The sequence below is a fragment of the Cyanistes caeruleus genome, chromosome 9, assembly GCF_971803275.1.
Source record: "Cyanistes caeruleus chromosome 9, bCyaCae1.hap1.1, whole genome shotgun sequence".
Lineage (NCBI taxonomy): Eukaryota > Metazoa > Chordata > Aves > Passeriformes > Paridae > Cyanistes > Cyanistes caeruleus.
This window is the reverse complement of record NC_141709.1, coordinates 4,187,760-4,205,245: the sequence shown is the minus strand read 5'-3', so window position 1 is coordinate 4,205,245 and position 17,486 is coordinate 4,187,760. Positions and strand designations below refer to the sequence as shown.

The 17,486-nt window shown below is 56.7% G+C and overlaps 1 protein-coding gene and 1 long non-coding RNA gene across 3 annotated transcripts; one reads left to right on the top strand and one right to left on the bottom strand.

Moving 5' to 3' along the window:
- The first annotated feature begins 2,867 nt into the window (after positions 1-2,867).
- Positions 2,868-16,314, top strand: BRINP2 (BMP/retinoic acid inducible neural specific 2). Of its 2 annotated transcripts, none has more exons than XM_086842953.1 (8): positions 2,868-2,955; positions 9,668-10,029; positions 12,000-12,190; positions 12,347-12,537; positions 12,895-13,000; positions 13,367-13,603; positions 13,792-14,014; positions 14,339-16,314. In XM_086842953.1, the coding sequence occupies exons 2-8, from the start codon at positions 9,734-9,736 to the stop codon at positions 15,453-15,455; spliced, it is 2,361 nt and encodes a 786-aa protein (XP_086699079.1). In that variant the 5' UTR covers positions 2,868-2,955; positions 9,668-9,733; the 3' UTR covers positions 15,456-16,314. The 2 variants fall into 2 exon arrangements, with proteins under 2 accessions (XP_086699079.1, XP_086699078.1); XM_086842952.1 differs by lacking the exon at positions 2,868-2,955 and adding an exon at positions 7,832-8,025.
- LOC111943351 (uncharacterized) lies at positions 6,931-7,745 on the bottom strand. Its single transcript, XR_015274174.1, has 3 exons — positions 7,667-7,745; positions 7,551-7,592; positions 6,931-7,019 (listed from the first exon to the last, which is right to left on the bottom strand). It is a non-coding gene; the product is annotated as an uncharacterized LOC111943351 (long non-coding RNA).
- Positions 16,315-17,486: the final 1,172 nt, after the last annotated feature.

Sequence of the window (17,486 nt, the reverse complement as noted above, 5' to 3'; positions counted from 1 at the left end):
GCCTCCCCGTGCGGCGCCGCTCCGAGCCCCCGGCCCCCCGCCTCTCCCTGCCTCCGCTTCCCCCTTGCACCCCCCTCCAGCCCTGGGGAACCGGGAGAGCTGCGGAGCGATGCGCTGCCAGGAGGGATGCGGGACTGCCCGGCCTCCTTCTGCGCCGAGAATAGAGCGCAGGTACCACGGGCCCCACCGCCCAGGAGAAATTACGGAACTCCAAAATCCCCGCACCTCCAAAACCCCGCACCTCCAAAATCCCCGCACCTCAAAAGCCCCAGGGGAAATCCCAGACTTCCAAAACCCCACGAGATGTCATGGAACCCTAAGCCGCAGAGAAAATCACTGACCTCCAAAATCCCAGAAGTCACAGACCTCCAAAATAAGTCCCAGGAGAAGCCCATGGATCCCAAAGCTCCAGAAGAAGTCACAGACCACCAAATCCCCCAAGCCCATATTAAATATATATCACTGTCTCCATGTGTGCATATATATATCTATATATATATATAGATATATATACATGTGTATGTGCATATATATATGTGGAGTGTAAGGGCAACCCCAAACCTGCTGGATTTGGATCTTTTTGCCGGATCTGGATGCTTTTTATTTTCTATTTTCACACCCTCTAAGTGAGCACAAAGCAGCACTGACAGCCTGTCTGAGAGCCACACCTTCCTGCAGACACCTGTGGTCCCCACCGCAGCCAAAATCTGATGGAAAATGTTCTCTTTTTCCACTGGTGGGGGAAATGCCCAGTTCTCATCCCAGCAGGAATGCAAGGCTGAGGTCTGCTGGTGTGGGGTTTTTTTTTCCCCCTGGGACTCTCCCAGTGTCAGACAACTCTGGAACGGCGTGTGGAGGAATCATAGAGCTCCCACCCCACAACTCCACACCATCTCCTCATGAGGACATAGCCCCATCCCACCTGGCACCTCCAGAGAGAACCACACGCAGCAGATACTTGTGATTTTTATTTTTTTTTTAAATTTTTCTTTTGCAGAGCTCTCCACCACCCCTTGTGAGGCTTTCCCTAAATTCCTGTTCCCTCTCGTGTTCCAGCTGTGAAGCTGAACTCGCCCCAGGGTTGGCATTAAGGGGGGACAGCACTGTGCCCCACACACCCCAAGCACCAAGTGGGTGCTTTTCCCCAGACTGATCTGTATTTTTAACCCCTGTATTCTTAACTTCCATGACACTTTGGGCAAGAAGAACCACACTCACCAAAAATTACCCATTTTTAACAACCAGCCATTTTCACTTATGGCTTAGGATGAGGAGAAATCAGGAAAAAATCAGAAAAAAACCCCAAGATAAACAAAAAAACCCTAACCAAACAAAAATACCAAATGGGGAAAATTGGGGAAGGAAAATCGGGAAAAAATAAGGAAAAATGAGCAGCAGTGTTTTGTAGGACATGGCCCTCCTTTTGTGTTCCTTTTGGGGAGCACAGGGAAATCCTGCTGGATGATCAGAAGGCCCTTTCTTTGCTCTTCTTTCACCAGAAACTCATTAAAAGGAGCTTTTTCACTCTGGAAAAAATAAAAAGAAAAAAAAAGAAAAAGAAAAGGTGCAATTGAATTATTTAGAAGGTGTCTCCACCAAGGTTCTTTCCACCCTCTTGTTTGGAAATGGGATGCAGTGCCCCTGGAATACCTAAGGACTCGTGAAGAGGAGCTGGAAAGGGTTTGGTGGGAGGTGTGAAGAACACAGATGGATAAATAGAACACATATAAAAAAACCCATGGGAGAACACTAAATCTGGTGTCCCTGACGGTGCCTTCCTGCTGCTCTCTGGGAATGACCGGCACATGAGGCTGCCCAGAGAACCTGGGGATGTCCATCCCTGCAAGCGCTCCAGGCTGGCGGGGCTTGGAGCAACCTGGTGCAGGGAAAGGTGTCGCTGCCCATGACGGGAACAGGGTGATCTCTCAGGTCCTTTCCAATCTCCCATTCCCAATCCCAAGGCTCAGGATGATCTCTTGGCTCCTTTCCAATCCCCCATTCCTGATCCTGGACATCCCAAGGCTCGGGATGTTCTCTCAGCTCTTTTCCAATCCCCATTCCCGATCCTGGACATCCCAAGGCTCGGGATGATCCCTCCATTCCCGATCCCAAGGCTCAGGATGGTCTCTCGGCTCTTTCCCAATCCCCATTCCCGATCCCAAGGCTCAGGATGGTCTCTCGGCTCTTTCCCAATCCCCATTCCCGATCCCAAGGCTCGGGATGATCCCTCCATTCCCGATCCCAAGGCTCAGGATGGTCTCTCGGCTCTTTCCCAATCCCCATTCCCGATCCCAAGGCTCAGGATGGTCTCTCGGCTCTTTCCCAATCCCCATTCCCGATCCCAAGGCTCGGGATGTTCTCTCGGCTCTTTCCCAATCCCCATTCCCGATCCCAAGGCTCGGGATGTTCTCTCGGCTCTTTCCCAATCCCCATTCCCGATCCCAAGGCTCGGGATGTTCTCTCGGCTCTTTCCCAATCCCCATTCCCGATCCCAAGGCTCGGGATGTTCTCTCGGCTCTTTCCCAATCCCCATTCCCGATCCCAAGGCTCGGGATGTTCTCTCGGCTCTTTCCCAATCCCCATTCCCGATCCCGGGTTCCCGGGGCCCGCTCACCCCGGGTCGGGAGGCGGGAGCGGGATCCCTCGCCCCGCCCCTCCCCTTCCGGCCAATGGGGACGCGCGGGGCTGCAGACGGCGCCTCTGATTGGCTGCGGCCGCTGCATATATTATCGGCGCGGCGCGGCGGCCCCGCGGAGCCGGCGGCGGCGGCGCGGCCGGGGCTGAGGGGCTGAGGGGAGCGCGGGATGGCGGCGGCGCCGCCGGGGCCCGCCCGCACATGGCGCGGCCCGGAGGAGGCGGCGGGGCAGCGCCCGGGGCCGCTGAGCCGGAGCGGATCGGAGCGGGACGCCGAGGAGAGGCGGCCGGTGCCCCGCCGGCGCTGATTTGGAGCCTGGGGTGAGTGTGCGGGGTCGCGGGGAGGAGTTGTGGGACGGGGTTTGAGCCGGAGCGGGGTCCCGCCGGTGCTGGGGCGGGGAAGCGGTGGCGAGCGGCGGCCCCGCAAGGGCGGAGATCCCGGCTACCAACGCCGGCTCGCTCGGTGACCTTGGCCAAGTTGTGTCCCCACTCCGGGCTCGCTGCTCAGCCTCCCCGGCGAGCTCGGGTGTAGGGGAAGGCACCGAGTCCTTCCCGGGCCGGAGCCACCCCGCTTGGGGGCCCGACAGGTGCGGGGCGGCCGCTGCCGGGATAATCGGGATGCCCGGGATGCCGGGACCTGCTGCTGTGTGCCGAGTGCGCTGCTCGGTGTGAAATGCCGCTGTCAGACACCCCGCGCCCGCAGGGACCGGGGGAGATGCCCCGCGAATGTTAAAGCACACATTTCTCCCATGGGCACCGATCAATCAATAGCCTGTGGGGGAATCGCCCGTTCCCCGCGCCGCAGGGCCCCACTCCACCCTCCGGAGCATCGGCTCGGGCAGCGGGTGTGTGACCCGTCGGGAGATGCTCTCTCGCCTCGGGCGCCCGCCCCGCACCGCTCCGGGAGCCGCGGGGTCCCCGCTGCCAGGCTCCCTTCCCGTCCCTAAACGCTCGGCTTTCCAGTGAGAAACAAAACTCTGTGTGTTTAAAGCGCTGGAGAGCATCAGCTCTCGGCGCAGGGATGCTCAGCCCTCCCTGTCCCCTCCCCAGGGGACCCGCGTGTGGCCGCCCTGCAGCGGCAGTGGCGGGTCCCAGGGTGGCCCCGCTGTGGTCCCGGGGCCGGGCACGCTGAGCCTGGGCGCTGCGGGGCCGGGTGGGACCTGCCGGCAGATGTCAGTGTCCCCTCTCTGTCAGCAGCCAGGAGGGTCCCTGCCAGCCCGGAGATGTTGCAAGGAGGCCCCTGCACTTTTTCCGAAGCGGAGCTGTCTTTGGTAGCCGTTCGGTGACACTTTGGAGACCTGGGGAGCAGTAGGATGCTGGAAAGGGGAGTGGCCACGCTCTGACACCCCAGAGGAGGGCTCCCTCTCTCTGCCCAACACCAGCCACCCACCACCTTATTTATCCTGCACCGCTAATGCTGAGCTACACTTGTGCATCGCTGCTTGTCCGTGACACTTGTCACTCGTGCGAAGGCAGGGAAGGGAAGCAGTGTTCCTCACCTTGCACTGCCCCCAGCTCCTGCACGAGGATGCTACTGGGCATGCAGGATCTGTTAGGGGAAAGGAGCCATCCTCCCTGGGGAGGAGGCTGCAGGGCTGCTCTCTTTCCCGGGCCCCTTGTGCACAGGGCTGCTCTTATTCCCCATCCCCTGGTGTGTAGGGATGCTCTTCCCTAGTCCCAAAGGTCCACCTGCAGGGATTCTTTGGTCTGAGAGCTCAGCGCAAGGTGGGGATGCCGGAGCTGCTATTGCCATCACTGTGCTGGGGGAGGAAATTGTATTTTGCACATTTCTTTATTTAAGAGGCTTTTTGCCTGTAGGTGTGAAAGTCTCGGGTGTGCAAAGCCAGAGGGCAGAACACATGGCACTGGTGCGACTCGCTGCACGCAGCTGCCATCTCCCCTGACAGCGGCCCGGGCTTCAACTCATTTGATGTCTTATGCAAATCCTTGGCTCCCTGAGTCCTGGGATTTTCTGCTATTTTCCTTTACTCTCATCTTCAAGTGTCTCGCTCTTGAGGATGTGAAGAAAAGCTAATAAAAGGAGTCCAAGGCATCGAGTCCTACAGGTTTTCTAACCAGTCTCAGGAGCAGAGAGGAGGGCAGTGACTTGGAGTCCCTCGGCTATAGCGACTGAACAGCTACAGAGGGTGCGGGAGCCCAGCGTGAATCTGTTCCCAGCCGCAGCTGTGATCTGCAGCCTCTTGGCTCCAGCAGGACCGGAGGCTCCGAGGTGGCTGTCCCCGCCGTGTCTCCGAGGCCGGCTGCCAGGTGGCTGCCAGCACCCCGCCGTGCCCGCTTTGCCAGCGATTACCGCGCTGCTGTCGCTCCGGCGGTGCCTGCTTCGCTCTCCTAATGACCCCGGCAGATCAATGAGGCCCTGGCGCTTCCCTGGGAGCGTGCGGGTACAAGCCCGGAGATGCTGCAGCTCTTTGCAAGCCGTAATCGAGCCGGAGCAGGGGGCAGAGGAGACAGTGGGAGAGGCAGGGCTGGCTGTAGGGGAGGTGGGTTCCACCAAGCCAGGAGAGACTGTTGGCTCTGGAGCAATGGGAGCATCCTGCAAAAATTGAGCCCTTTGGGATGTCTGTGCCGAGGTGTGCAGGCGGCAGAGCAAGAGGTGGCCTGGGCGCCTGCATGAATTCATAGATAGATGTGGCTCAGCTGAGTCAATCCACTTCAGACGCTAAACTGCACTTAGCCTTTGCCCAGGCTCTTTTAAGTGGCCTTAATTTGATAAAGCTTTTCCATGTTTAATGAGAAGGTGACTCAGTCACTAAGTTTGATGTTCCTTCCCACTAAGGCATCCCCAGGGAGCTCGAGACCCCTCCCCATCGCTCTGGCACACAGAGGCACCTTTGCTCCCACTGTGCCCCGGTGTCTGGGCACATCCCACAGCTCTGCCACCAGCTGGTATCGTGTACCTGCCACAGACAGTGGGGCTTGCTTTGGCTCTGGGCTTCAGCCCAGCATGCACAGGGGTCGTTCACGAGTCCATCTGGAATATTCCTGTGCTTCCCAACGGCACTTGGCAAATACCACTGCCCCTCTCCCCAGTGCATGCTTCCCAGTTTCTGTATCTCAAGATCTGCTCCTGCAGCATGAAAGGGCACAAATCAATGCTAATGTCCCTAACAATTAGCTAACATCTTAATTATTGAACTCAGCCTGATTAGTGGTGGAGCTCTTGGCTCTGGAGATGCCGTCGGCATGGAAGCAAGTGGGACCTCGGCATAACTCCGATGTTAGGCTGAGGATGTTGCTGCTGTCACTGTCAGCCCCAAGGGCAGTAGAGGGAGGCTTTTGCAGCTTACCTGAGCACCCCCCACCCCCATCTCACATCCCTCCTTTGGCCTCTCGAGCTATTATGGATGAGGACACCACTGCAGAAGCGACCCCACTGCCATCCCCAGGGTAGGGAGTGCCTCTAGAAGTTGCCACAAGCTCTCTTTAAGATGTAGCTCGTGACAAGTGACAGTGTGGGCCATACATCAGCCATCACCGGGGGAACACCGGGGTGTTCTGCTGCAGGCAGCAGGGACACAGGGGGCTGCAAGAAGCTCAGGAGGTCTTGGTCCTGAAAGAGGTTGTGGTCCTAGAAAAATTGCCAAGAATATTTGCTTTGACACTCTTCCATTGCTTCAGAGTTTTTATAGAAGGGGGAAGAGGAGAAAAAAAAAAATTAACAAGCTGGAAGTTTTCCAACTTTTGTGATGCAAAGCCCTAAATCAAAAGGAAGAAGAAAAGAAGAGTTGTCAGATGCTTCTCATCAAATCTTCATTTTTTTGGATCAAGGAAAAGTGATTAGAAAGTTATTTCCAGCTCTAGTAGTAAGGTCAAGGGGTTTACTTGTTTCTAAAGAGCTTTACTCTCCCCAGCATCCCAGGAGGATCCTGGTGTGAGCATGTGGAGGTGCACCCTGAAAAACATTGCCCCAACCCTACAGAGCAGCAGTGCAGCCCCCCCTCCCCTCAAATCAGAGCCTGTTCCCCACAGCTGTAGGGACTGAGGACTATACAGAGCTATGGCAATATCTGCATGTATTTATTTTCTATAACTGCTGATCGATAGGAGGAAATAGATCATCCCAGCTGACAGTGGTGCAGGAAGGCTGCTCCGTGGGGGATAAGCTGCTGCATAGCTCAGCACAGCCCCCACACAGGCCCTTCTTGCCCGTTCCTGCCTGGCTTGGGACTTCCAGTTCCTGTTGGCAGGGTGCTGGTGTGCGTCAGCGCCCATCCCTGAGCAGGAGCCTCCCTCGGAGGTACCGGCACACACGGTGTGAATAAGAGGGATGTGTGAATAAAAGCTCACTTAGCAAGGCTGGAAACTTTGCTTTGTACCAGGAGGGAATCTTCACTGGTTTTGCACCAGTTTGCCCTGGCCAAGTGCTGGAAATGTCAAATCTTATATTTATTGCTCTGTAGTAAAACATGAAGTAGCCACAAGGAAACATCCCACGCTCAGCCTCTAATCTCAGAACGAGTTCCCCAGGGAAGGCATCAGAGCAGGCTGGAATGGTTTCTAGCTGGCCTAGGGACCACAGCCTAAGGGAAAAGGTGGCCCAAAGTGGGTCTATCCATAATACACATCCCCGTGATGGTGAGCCAGATGTTTGCTGCCTTAGCTGTGGTGGGAAAGGGGATTTGGAGGGGAAGGACAGCATGGGGAGCCTCTCTTGGTGAAGGCACATGAAGATGTCCCCCAGGGGGGCAATGGCAGGGGGCTGCTTAGTGCTGGTGGGAAGCATTTAATGTCTAGGGTGGTTTGATGGAAAAAACAGTGCTCTGCCTGGTGTGTCCCACCCCAAAAAAATCCCCTCTGTGCTTTGAATCAAAGGAAGGATACTCTGTGTCCTTCTGATTTACACTAGGAAAGCCTAAGGGAGAGTAGTGAAGCGGCTGGTGCAAAATTGACCCTACCAGTCTGTGGTGGTGATGGATGAGGCCAATGTCCCATGGCACCTGTGGAAAAGCATCTCCTTTAACCACTTAAAATCCCCTTTAACATCCCTTGTAAGACCCAGGCTGTTACAGACCTGTATGGAGGGAGAGGGGAGAGGGACACAGCCAGGGAGCAGCCCCTGCCCAGCCCCACCTCAGCTGGAGGTGTGACAGGAACCACCCATGGATGGTGACAGGGGACGAGGAGACAGGGTGTGCCAAGCCTGTTTGTGAGGCAACAGGCAGAGTCCCAGCACGTCAGATATTTAAACAAGGTGTTTTGCTGTCACAGCCATATTTAATGCTACAAGCGGTGTGTTTCCATGGGTAGGGTTTAGAAAGATGCTGTTCAAAGATGCTTTACCCTCCCTCAGCTTCTCAGCTGAGATCCAGAGTGCTGCTTTCCTCCTTGCTGTGTGGGAAATGGATCAAATCACTGAGGGTTTAGCCTATGGTCAGTATCTAAACCCTCCACGAGGTTTACTGCCAGACCCTGGCTCCCACCATTCTCTCCTGGACACGGCAGCTGGTCCTGGCTCAGCACAGCAGCAGAACCCATGGCTGCAGGCTGGACCTGGCGGGGCTGAATCTTGAGCTTTGAGGATCCCTTTGGTCCCCAGGCCACGTTAATTTTTAATTGTACCAGCAGATATTCCTGGGGAGGGGAGCAAAGTGCAGGTCTGCTTCAGGCAGACTCTGCATCCCATCTGCCTGCTTCCCCTCGGCGCAGCTTTGGTTGCAGGCAGGGAGGATTACGGGGCAGCCGGAATCTGGCATCGGATCCCGCTGTGTTTTGGGGGTGACAGATTCCCCCTCCAACACTTGGGGCACAGAGTGAGGAAACCAGCCTGGCATTGCCTGCTCCCCACCCCAGCATGGGACAGGTTTGGGCCAGGATTTGGTCACATCGTGGCCGTGGGGGACTCCACGTGCCAGGAGCAAAAGGCAGTGACAGGGCTGTTATGTGGCTGCCTGCCAGGCTGGGAGAAACCAGGGTGAGACGTGAAAAAGGAGTGTGGGGGAACAGAATAAGCCCTGCCTGCTGCTCCTGCCCACCCCACTGCCCTGGCACCCGGGTCTGGTGATGTGAAAGTCTCAGCTTTTGTTTAAAATTCACAGGGCCCCAGCCTTGAGGGCTGAGTGAGAAGCTGAGAAAGTGTAATCAAAGGCCACCCTTAAGGGTTTAAAAATAGAAGAGATGGAGCAAAAAAATTGAAAAAACATATTATTACATGTTAAAGCATGATGATTCATCCAGCAAAGCCCTGTTTGAGAGAACGCAGGGTTGGTGTGAGCTCAGCAGGGATGGGCATTTGGGCTCCAGCTGCCTTCCTGGAATAAAAACCATCTTCCCTCCTGGTGTAAAAACCATCTTCCCTGGCAGTACTGCAGCAGTGGGGTCCCTGTTTTGAGGCAAACAGCTGTTGTTGCCTCACAGCACACCTGGCCTTGGCCAGACCTTGCAGCTCCCCATCTCCCACTTGCACTGGCAAATTCAGGCTCTGGCCTTGTGGTTGCTGCTGCCAGAAAAGCTCCATCTTTACTTTGCACTCAAAACACTACTTCCATCAGCCTAGCCAACCTTGGAGTGGAGATCCATCCATCCATCCATCCATCCATCCATCCATCCATCCATCCATCCATCAGCAGAACACAAAGAAAAGTCTAACATGAACCACACGTGATCCAGCCCATACCTGGAGAAGCTCATTTTCCCAGCTCCCCATGATTATTATTTTTAGCCCCACCTGAAATGAGCTGCACATGCTCCTGCCATGCATCCCCACAATGCAGGGTGCAGAGGCAGTCCTCCCCACCATCCCCACAGCAGCAAGCTCAGCTTGACAGGCTGATGTACTGCAGAGAAAAACATAAAGAAAAAGCCAGAAATTCCTCAAACAGCCATCAGCCAGGATTTCATTTAACTTCAGCAGCACCCAGCACCCCCAACCCATAAACTCTTATTTCCTGTGGCATGACCAGTCCATGCCTGGCTCTCCCGGGAGCGTCGCTTTCCCTCTGTCAGCATCCCGACAAGCATTCCAAAGGCTGTGGTCTCTCCTGGTTTGTATCCAGCCGCTGTGCTCACGTTGCAGGACGGGGCTGTCCCGGAGGATCGCCGCGGGGTGAGAGAATGAAGAAGCCGGCCGGGCAGCAGCAGGATGGGGCGGCAGGACCTCCCACGTGCTGACGGGCCCCCGCCGATGCTCCCGCTGGCCCTGCTGGCCCTGAGCGCCTGCTGCCGCTGGGGAGTGGCCGGCGGGGCAGGCAGCACCGTGCCCCAGGGCCATGCAGCCCCTGCGACCCCCTCCTCTTCCTCCTCATCCTCCTCTCCCTCCGTCCGGGCGCCCCTCGACTGGCTCCTCACCGACCGGGGACCCTTCTACCGAGCTCAGGAGTACGTGGACTTCATGGAGCGCTACCGGCAGGGTTTCACCACCAGGTACAGGATCTACAGGTGAGAGGCTGTGGGCAACCCGAGAGGGGGCTGAGGGGTGGGGGGCTATGGAGGCATGGCAAAGGGGAGGCAGACCCTCTCTAATCCACATGAGCAGACCCCCAGGTGCAGGAGGGGGCTGTCCATTGGGACAGACAGTGGGTGGGTGGATGTGAGATGCTGCTTTTCCAGGGAATATAATAGCAGCCCCAACAAGGATGCTCATGGTGTGGCCAGGCTGGGCTCCAGGCAGGATTTGCCCTGAGCTGGGAGGGATTTGGTGCACAGGTTGAGATGGAATCAGCCCTTATGGCAGGAGAGCCCACTGGGCTGGATGGGTTCATGTGTACTCCAGTCCCTTTGGACATCTTCTACCTATGGATCTCCTGCCCAGAGGTGGAAACTGGGGACAGCAGAAGGGGCAGTGTGTGTGTGGTGTCCACCTCCCAGGCCCTTCGGACAAAGATGCTCTTTTGTCCGTTTTCTGTGCACAAAGACATCTCTCTGCCAAATTACTGAAGCTGCCTAGACTGGCAGTACTCTGGAGCTGGGATGCTGCTGGGGCTCAAGAAGAGCCACCCTGACTGACCCTCTGGCATGTCCCCAGAGCCATCAGCCCACGGACTGCTGCAGTGGGATGCTATATGAATGGGGGCCGAGGCTGGAGGGGTTTCTTGCCAGCAGAAAAACAGGTTTGCCAGCAGTGGGGCCACTCACCACAGCAAAGGGCCACCCGTGACAGCCTCTGTGGGAAACCCACTCCACTCCACAGCCTCCTGCACCTAATTGGGGCTGTCACCTCTGGCTAATGAGCCCTTTTCCCTTTCACTCCCCAGGGATGCTGAGCCCTGGGGGGATTCAGCAGCGGAGCAAATCCTGGCCAAGGCCTCTCGGGAATGCTGACGTGGGTGCCGGGATTGCAGCTTTGTTATGCAGCCCGGCACCCCTAGGGAGCTCCTCTCCTCTTTCCTGTGTGCTGACGCTGCCATGCCGAGGGACCTGCATCCTCCAGGGATGCTGCTGGTGACGGTGGTGGGACAGGAAGGAGCAGCCAGAGGGACAGCTGCTGGCTCACACCTCCCTGGAGGCAGAGAACCTACTATCAGCCTTCGGGGCTTGCTTTGCCTCTGGGATGGAAGCAGGGGAGATCGGCACCCCAGCCCCTAGGGAGTGTGTGTGCAAGGGGAGAGGCAGCATCTTCCCTGCCTCATCCTCAGCTCTGCAACTGGCCCCTGCAACCCATCTTCTGGGCCCAAAAGTCATGGTGGTAGGCAACTTGTCATCTGCCAAGCCCAGCAGCTGCTGCTTTGCCCCCATCCACCCCTCCCTCTCCCTCTTTTCCCATCCAGCCTTGGTAAAGCTTACTGAAAGGCACCGCCTGGTTTTAATTAGAGCAAAATGCCAAAGATTAGGCTGAAATTTGCTGCCGGTTGTTTACAAGGCCATGGGGTTTTGGATGCGGTGACAGGCTAGGCAGCTGCTCCCTAGGGCTGGGCAAGGCCAGGGGGGCACATTCACAGCCCATCTGGACGCACCTCCGGCTTCCCACAAAATAGTGCTGCTGATATTTAAAAGCATGATACCCCCAGATGCTGGATTTTCATTTGGATCCATAGGCACAGGGCTGGAGGAGAGATGAGATCCAACCAGCCCAACGGGCTGGAAAAGGGTCTAGCCCTGCCCTGGGCTGTGATTAATGCCTTCTGGAGGTGCTGGATTAATCAATATCAGGCATCTCCGCTGCTTGTAGCTCTTTATCACCATCAATGGCTTAGGGAGGGACGGTGCTTTTGTCCTGGCCGGATCCATAGCTGGCAAGTGTCTGCAGCCGGTCCTGCACTTCCGGGGAAGTGGAGGAGGTCGGGATGTTTCTAACCAGAGTTTTCCACCTGTCCTGAGCTGGAAACTGGGGACAAAAGGAAGGAGTGCATCCGTGTGCCGTGGCCAGACCCACTTCACACCCTCTCCCCGCTGCTGCTCTCCTCCCACAGAGAGTTTGCTCGTTGGAAGGTGAATAATTTGGCCTTGGAGAGGAAAGATTTCTTCAGCCTTCCGCTTCCCCTGGCCCCTGAATTCATCCGCAACATCCGACTGCTGGGGCGTCGGCCCAGCCCCCAGCAGATCACCGACAGCCTCATCAAAAAGTATGGGACACACTTCTTGCTGGCTGCCACGCTGGGAGGTGAGTGCTGGGGGTGCTCACCCTGCTCACCCCCCTTTGCACAGGGACTGTGCGCAGGAGGGAGAGTGGGAAGAGAAGCACTGCGGGAGAAACACGGCCAAGAAAGGGAATGGGGGGAGCCCAGCAGCCTCTCCAAAGTATCGCGTGTCCCCCCAGGAGAGGAGTCCCTGACCATTTTTGTGGACAAGCGCAAGCTGAGCCGGAGGGCAGAGCCTGCGGGGGGGGCTGGGAACAGCTCGGGGGTCTCGCTGGAGACCCTGCACCAGCTGGCAGCCTCCTACTTCATCGACCGGGAGAGCACCCTGCGCCGGCTGCACCACATCCAGATCGCCACGGCTGCCATCAAGGTAGGCAGGGGGGCGGCCAGGGACACAGCATCCTCACCACGGCCCCTCGCAGCTGGCCGGACCCGAAACAGCATCACCCAGAGAGGAGAGAGAGCAGGGAAACTTAACACGTTCCCATTATTTATGGGAAATTGGGCACGCTAATAAAGGCACATTTTTCAGCGGGCTGCAGGCAGGGCTGCCGCCTGTCAACAAGCTAATTAGCAGATAATTAGTTCTCCTCTCCCGACCGTCGCCCTGCTATGAGGGCTATGGGCTTGGCCAGCGGGGTCAGGGATTATCTGCTGCACTCTCGGCGGGGTAGCGTACCCTGTGTCCCCTCCTGTATCCCTGACCACCTGCGTGTCCCCACCTCAGGTGACAGAAACACGGACAGGGCCGCTCGGCTGCAGCAACTATGACAACCTGGACTCGGTGAGCTCTGTCCTGGTGCAGAGCCCTGAGAACAAAGTGCAGCTCCAAGGTAGGACTGGGCTCGTGGGGATGTGGGGGAGGACAAGTGCTACCATGGGATGCTTGTGGGTGCACAGGGGGTTGCAGGGGAGGATGCTGGCATGAGATGCTGCTTCTAATTTCAGGGCTGGGGAGGAGAGGGGATGAAAATAATGAAAGCTGGGCAGGATGAGGTTGTTGCTCGTCTGCCAAGAGGAGCCGAGATCGATGCAGAGCCCAGACAAGCGGCTCCACAGCAATTGATATGATAATCGTGCGAGGGTGGGAGCCCGGGGAGGGGGGAGGAAGGAGGGAGGCTCGTGCCCCCCCTCACCCAGGCGATGTTTGAGGGGCTCCGTGCGTGCCCTGATGCTCTCGGGGCTGCTCCCTCTCGCAGGGCTGCAGACGGTGCTCCCCTCCTACCTGCGGGAGAGGTTCGTGGCGGCCGCCCTCAGCTACATCGCCTGCGGCTCCAGCGGGGAGCTGGTGTGCCGCCGGAGCGACTGCCGCTGCCAGTGCCAGCCCGCCTTCCCCCGCTGCAACTGCCCCGAGGCCGACATCCAGGCGCTGGAGAGCAGCCTGGCCCAACTTGGGCGAGCCTGGGAGAGCCACCACAGCCAGTTCGAGGAGTCAGGTGAGGCTGGGGAGACCCCACCGAGCATCTCCTTCCCCTTGTGAGCAGCCCAGGCTGGGTGCTGGGTCTCCAGGGTGGTCTTCTTCACCATGAAGACCTCAGAGCTCAGGTGGGGGGAAGTTGCTCTCAGCTCCACCTTCATCACCGGTTCTCCAGGGTCTGCTGATGCCGTCTCCTTCTCCCCACAGAGGAGTTTCAGGCCCTGGTGAAAAGACTCCCCACAGACCGTTTCCTGAACAGGACAGCCATCTCCCACTTCTGGACCATGGATCTGGATGTCCAGCATCGCTACCAACAGCTGGGCACCAGCCTGAAGCTGCTGTCCAGGAAAACCTACCGGCTCATCCGGCGGCTCTTCAACCTCAGCAAACGCTGCCACCGCCAACCTCGCTTCAAGCTGCCGAAGGAGAGGTAGGGTGCCATGGCATCCCTTTCTGGGGACACTGCCCCATGCCCCAAGGGTGGCTCAGAGCCAGAGGCTACCTCCCTGTGGCTGCAAGTGGAGAAGCTCCTGCCTAGGAGGGACATCTGGGGGTGAGCAGGCAGCAGGAGTGGCTGTACCAGCCCTGAGAGGTCAGGTCCAAACCTGAAGGTGAAAAATGGGGCTTGGTTCATGCTGTTTTCAGCGGAGCAGAAAACAAACACAAGGTGGGCAGCTCTTCCATCCCTAGGGAAAGTCAGTCGCATCCCAAAAGACGCCATCTAAGTCTCTCTCCTGTGTTTCCTCTGCACCAGGTCCCTCCCTTACTGGTGGAGCCGTGCACAGTCGCTCCTGTACTGCAGTGAGACCACCGTGCCTGGGACCTTCCTGGAAGAAAGCCACAGCTGTAGCTGTCCCTCCGAGCAGCCCTCCTGCCAGGGGTCCATTCCGTGTGCCTTGGGCGAGGGGCCAGCCTGTGCCAGCTGTGACCAGGACAACAGCACCCGCTGCGGGACCTGCAACCACGGCTTCGTGCTCACCCAGGGCTTCTGCCGCCCTGAGGTGGCCGACTCACTGGAGCACTACCTGGGGCTGGAGACCGACCTGCAGGACCTGGAGCTCAAGTACCTCCTGCAGAAACGGGACAGCCGCATTGAGGTGCACTCCATCTTCATCAGCAACGACATGCGCCTGGGCAGCTGGTTCGACCCCTCCTGGAGGAAGCGCATGCTCCTCACCCTGAAGAGCAACAAGTACAAGCCCGGGCTGGTTCACGTCATGTTGGCCCTCTCTCTGCAGATCTGCCTCACCAAGAACAGCACCCTGGAGCCCGTCATGGCCATCTATGTCAACCCCTTTGGGGGAAGCCACTCGGAGAGCTGGTTCATGCCTGTCAATGAGGGCAGCTTCCCAGACTGGGAAAGGACTACCGTGGATGCCTCTGCCCAGTGCCAAAACTGGACGATCACCTTGGGCAACAAGTGGAAGACCTTCTTCGAAACAGTCCACGTCTACTTGCGGAGCCGCATCAAGTCTCTGGATGACAGCTCCAATGAGACAATCTACTATGAACCCTTGGAGATGTCAGATCCCTCCAAGAACCTGGGGTACATGAAAATCAACAGCTTGCAAGTCTTTGGCTACAGCCTGCCCTTTGAGCCAGACGCTATCCGTGACCTGATCCTCCAGCTGGACTACCCCTACACCCAGGGCTCCCAGGACTCAGCCATGCTCCAGCTGCTGGAGATTAGGGACCGAGTGAACAGGCTCTCACCCCCTGGCAAAATCCGCCTCGACCTCTTCACTTGCTTGCTCCGGCACCGGCTCAAGCTGGCCAACAACGAGGTGGCGAGGATCCAGTCCTCCTTGAGAGCCTTCAATGCCAAGCTGCCCAACGCTCTGGAGCAGGAGACGGGCAAGCTGTGCAGCTAACAGCCGGGAGCGCTCGGACCTCGGCGCCAGGGGGCTGGGAGGAAAGACTTCCTGAGGAGGAGAGAGAAACAACCACCCTGAAAATTTAAATCTAGGCCTTACCTTAGTGCCAACTGCGTGCTTCCATGGTACACCCAGCAACTGGCCAAAGAGACACAGGGCTCAAGCGGATGGAGGATGCCAGTGGGACTAAGGAGGAGGGATGGCTCATGCAGTGCAGAGTGGCTCCCAGTGCGGGGACAATGTCACTGTGGCCACCATGGGGGTTGCTGGGGAGGTGTGGTGATGGCTCAGGGGGTGTGGCTAGGCCAGAGGCAGCTGCTGGTCCCACCAGAGTAGGTGCTTAACCCACCATAAGGATCCCCCAGTGGTGTCCTCCTCGCCACTCTACTTTTGTAGTCTTTTTAAGAGGTTTCTACTGGCACCTTTGCATCCCCCGTGATCCATCCTGCAGCCATACACTCACATACGGTGCTGCTGGGGGTCCACAGAGCCAGTCCTGGAGACCCAGCAGCTCTCCACTGGGGCCTCTCCACGAGCACCTCGTGTCTGCTGCAGTGCTGAGGCACCGTCTCACCCTTTGCCTGGGAAGGACCTGGCACCTGCGCCGGGGACGCTGCCATCACAGACACCGGCGGAGACCTCTGGGCCACGATTCCCTACAAAACAAAATACCACAACAACAACAAAAAAAACATAATGCAAAAGGAAAAAAAAAAAAGAAAATGTTTTATTTATGTATTTATTTATTTGGTTTGTTTGGGACAGGTTTTTTTAAGCCTATTCATTTGGGGAGTGTCATTTCTTGTCAGTGGCTCGAGCCAAGAGACATCTTAGTAAAATGTATCTGTTTAATATATTTTTTAAAAAATGCCTTTTTCGAGCAAAAGAGCAACCAAAACCAACTGAGATTAAAAAAAAAAAAAAAAAAAAAAGAAAGAAAAGAACAGAACAGTTACTGTCATCGCTAGCCCTGGCTTTCCCCGTGCTGGGTGGCTCCCCTCCCTCCCTTCTTCCCGGTGCTGCTGCCGCTGCTGTACTCAGTGCCTGACCAGAATATCAAGCAGCAGCGCTGCCCGGCTGTCAGATGGGAACACCGGGTACCCAGACAAGCAGAGCTCACTGCTCCAGTGGCTGCCCTCATTCCTTGGCCAAGGATGAGCCAGAGAGAGGAAGGAGCTGACCCTCCAACCACAGTATCCCTAAGGGAGGGCACACGGACAGAGGGGATGGTGCAGGGGAAAGGAGAGGGGTGGGAAAAGTGTATCAATGTGCAGATCTGAGGCTGCTTCCTAATCCTCCACAGCTGGCAAAACTTGTCTGCTTGGATGCTGCAAAGGCGGTGGAAATCCGAGCTCATCCATCCTGCTTCTGTCACCCACCTCTCCTCCATCCTCAGGCTGGGCAGATAAAGAGATAAGAGGGAGGAAAATAACACCAGGAGAGATAAAGAGACAGACAAGGGGAAAATAAAACAGGGATAGATAAACCATACTTGCTATTTATATTCCCTGTCTAATCTATCAATCCATCAAGCTGGCTATTGTGGTTATAGCAGCCCTCAATCTGTCACCTAGACTTCTATTTTCCACACATCTGTCTTCCTTTGCCCACCCCTCCTCTCTTTCTCCCAGTCCTAAAGGGAAAAAAAATCAGGCAATTAAACACACCAGGAGGAAATGAGAAGTCAAAGGCATCCTCTGGGCTCCCCAGACATCAGCCTGGGGATGGGGAGGGCACAGGCACAAAGGCAGGCAGAGCTGCTGGGATGATTCCCAGCTACTGAAATTATTTTGGCTTCTGCTGTACATCTCCTGTCTCATCACTTCTTGGTTGTCCAGAGAAGCTGTGGCTGCCCCACCTCCAGAAGTGTCCAAAGGCCAGGTTGGATGAGGCTTGGAGGAATTTGGTTTACTGGAAGGTATCCCTGTCTGTGGAAGGTTAGAACAAGATGAGCTTTAAGGTGTCTTCTAACCCAAACCATTCTAGGGTTCTCCCCATCATCATGTGGGCCATGTGTCAGGCTAACAT

What these genes read in the sequence shown, in the direction of transcription:
- BRINP2 (XM_086842953.1), top strand. Translation starts at nt 9,734, where the DNA reads ATGGGGCGGCAGGACCTCCCACGTGCTGACGGGCCCCCGCCGATGCTC. An exon ending in GAACAAAGTGCAGCTCCAAG is followed by an intron (nt 13,001 to 13,366) that starts GTAGGACTGGGC and finishes TCCCTCTCGCAG; the next exon opens with GGCTGCAGACGGTGCTCCCC. An exon ending in TTCAAGCTGCCGAAGGAGAG is followed by an intron (nt 14,015 to 14,338) that starts GTAGGGTGCCAT and finishes CCTCTGCACCAG; the next exon opens with GTCCCTCCCTTACTGGTGGA.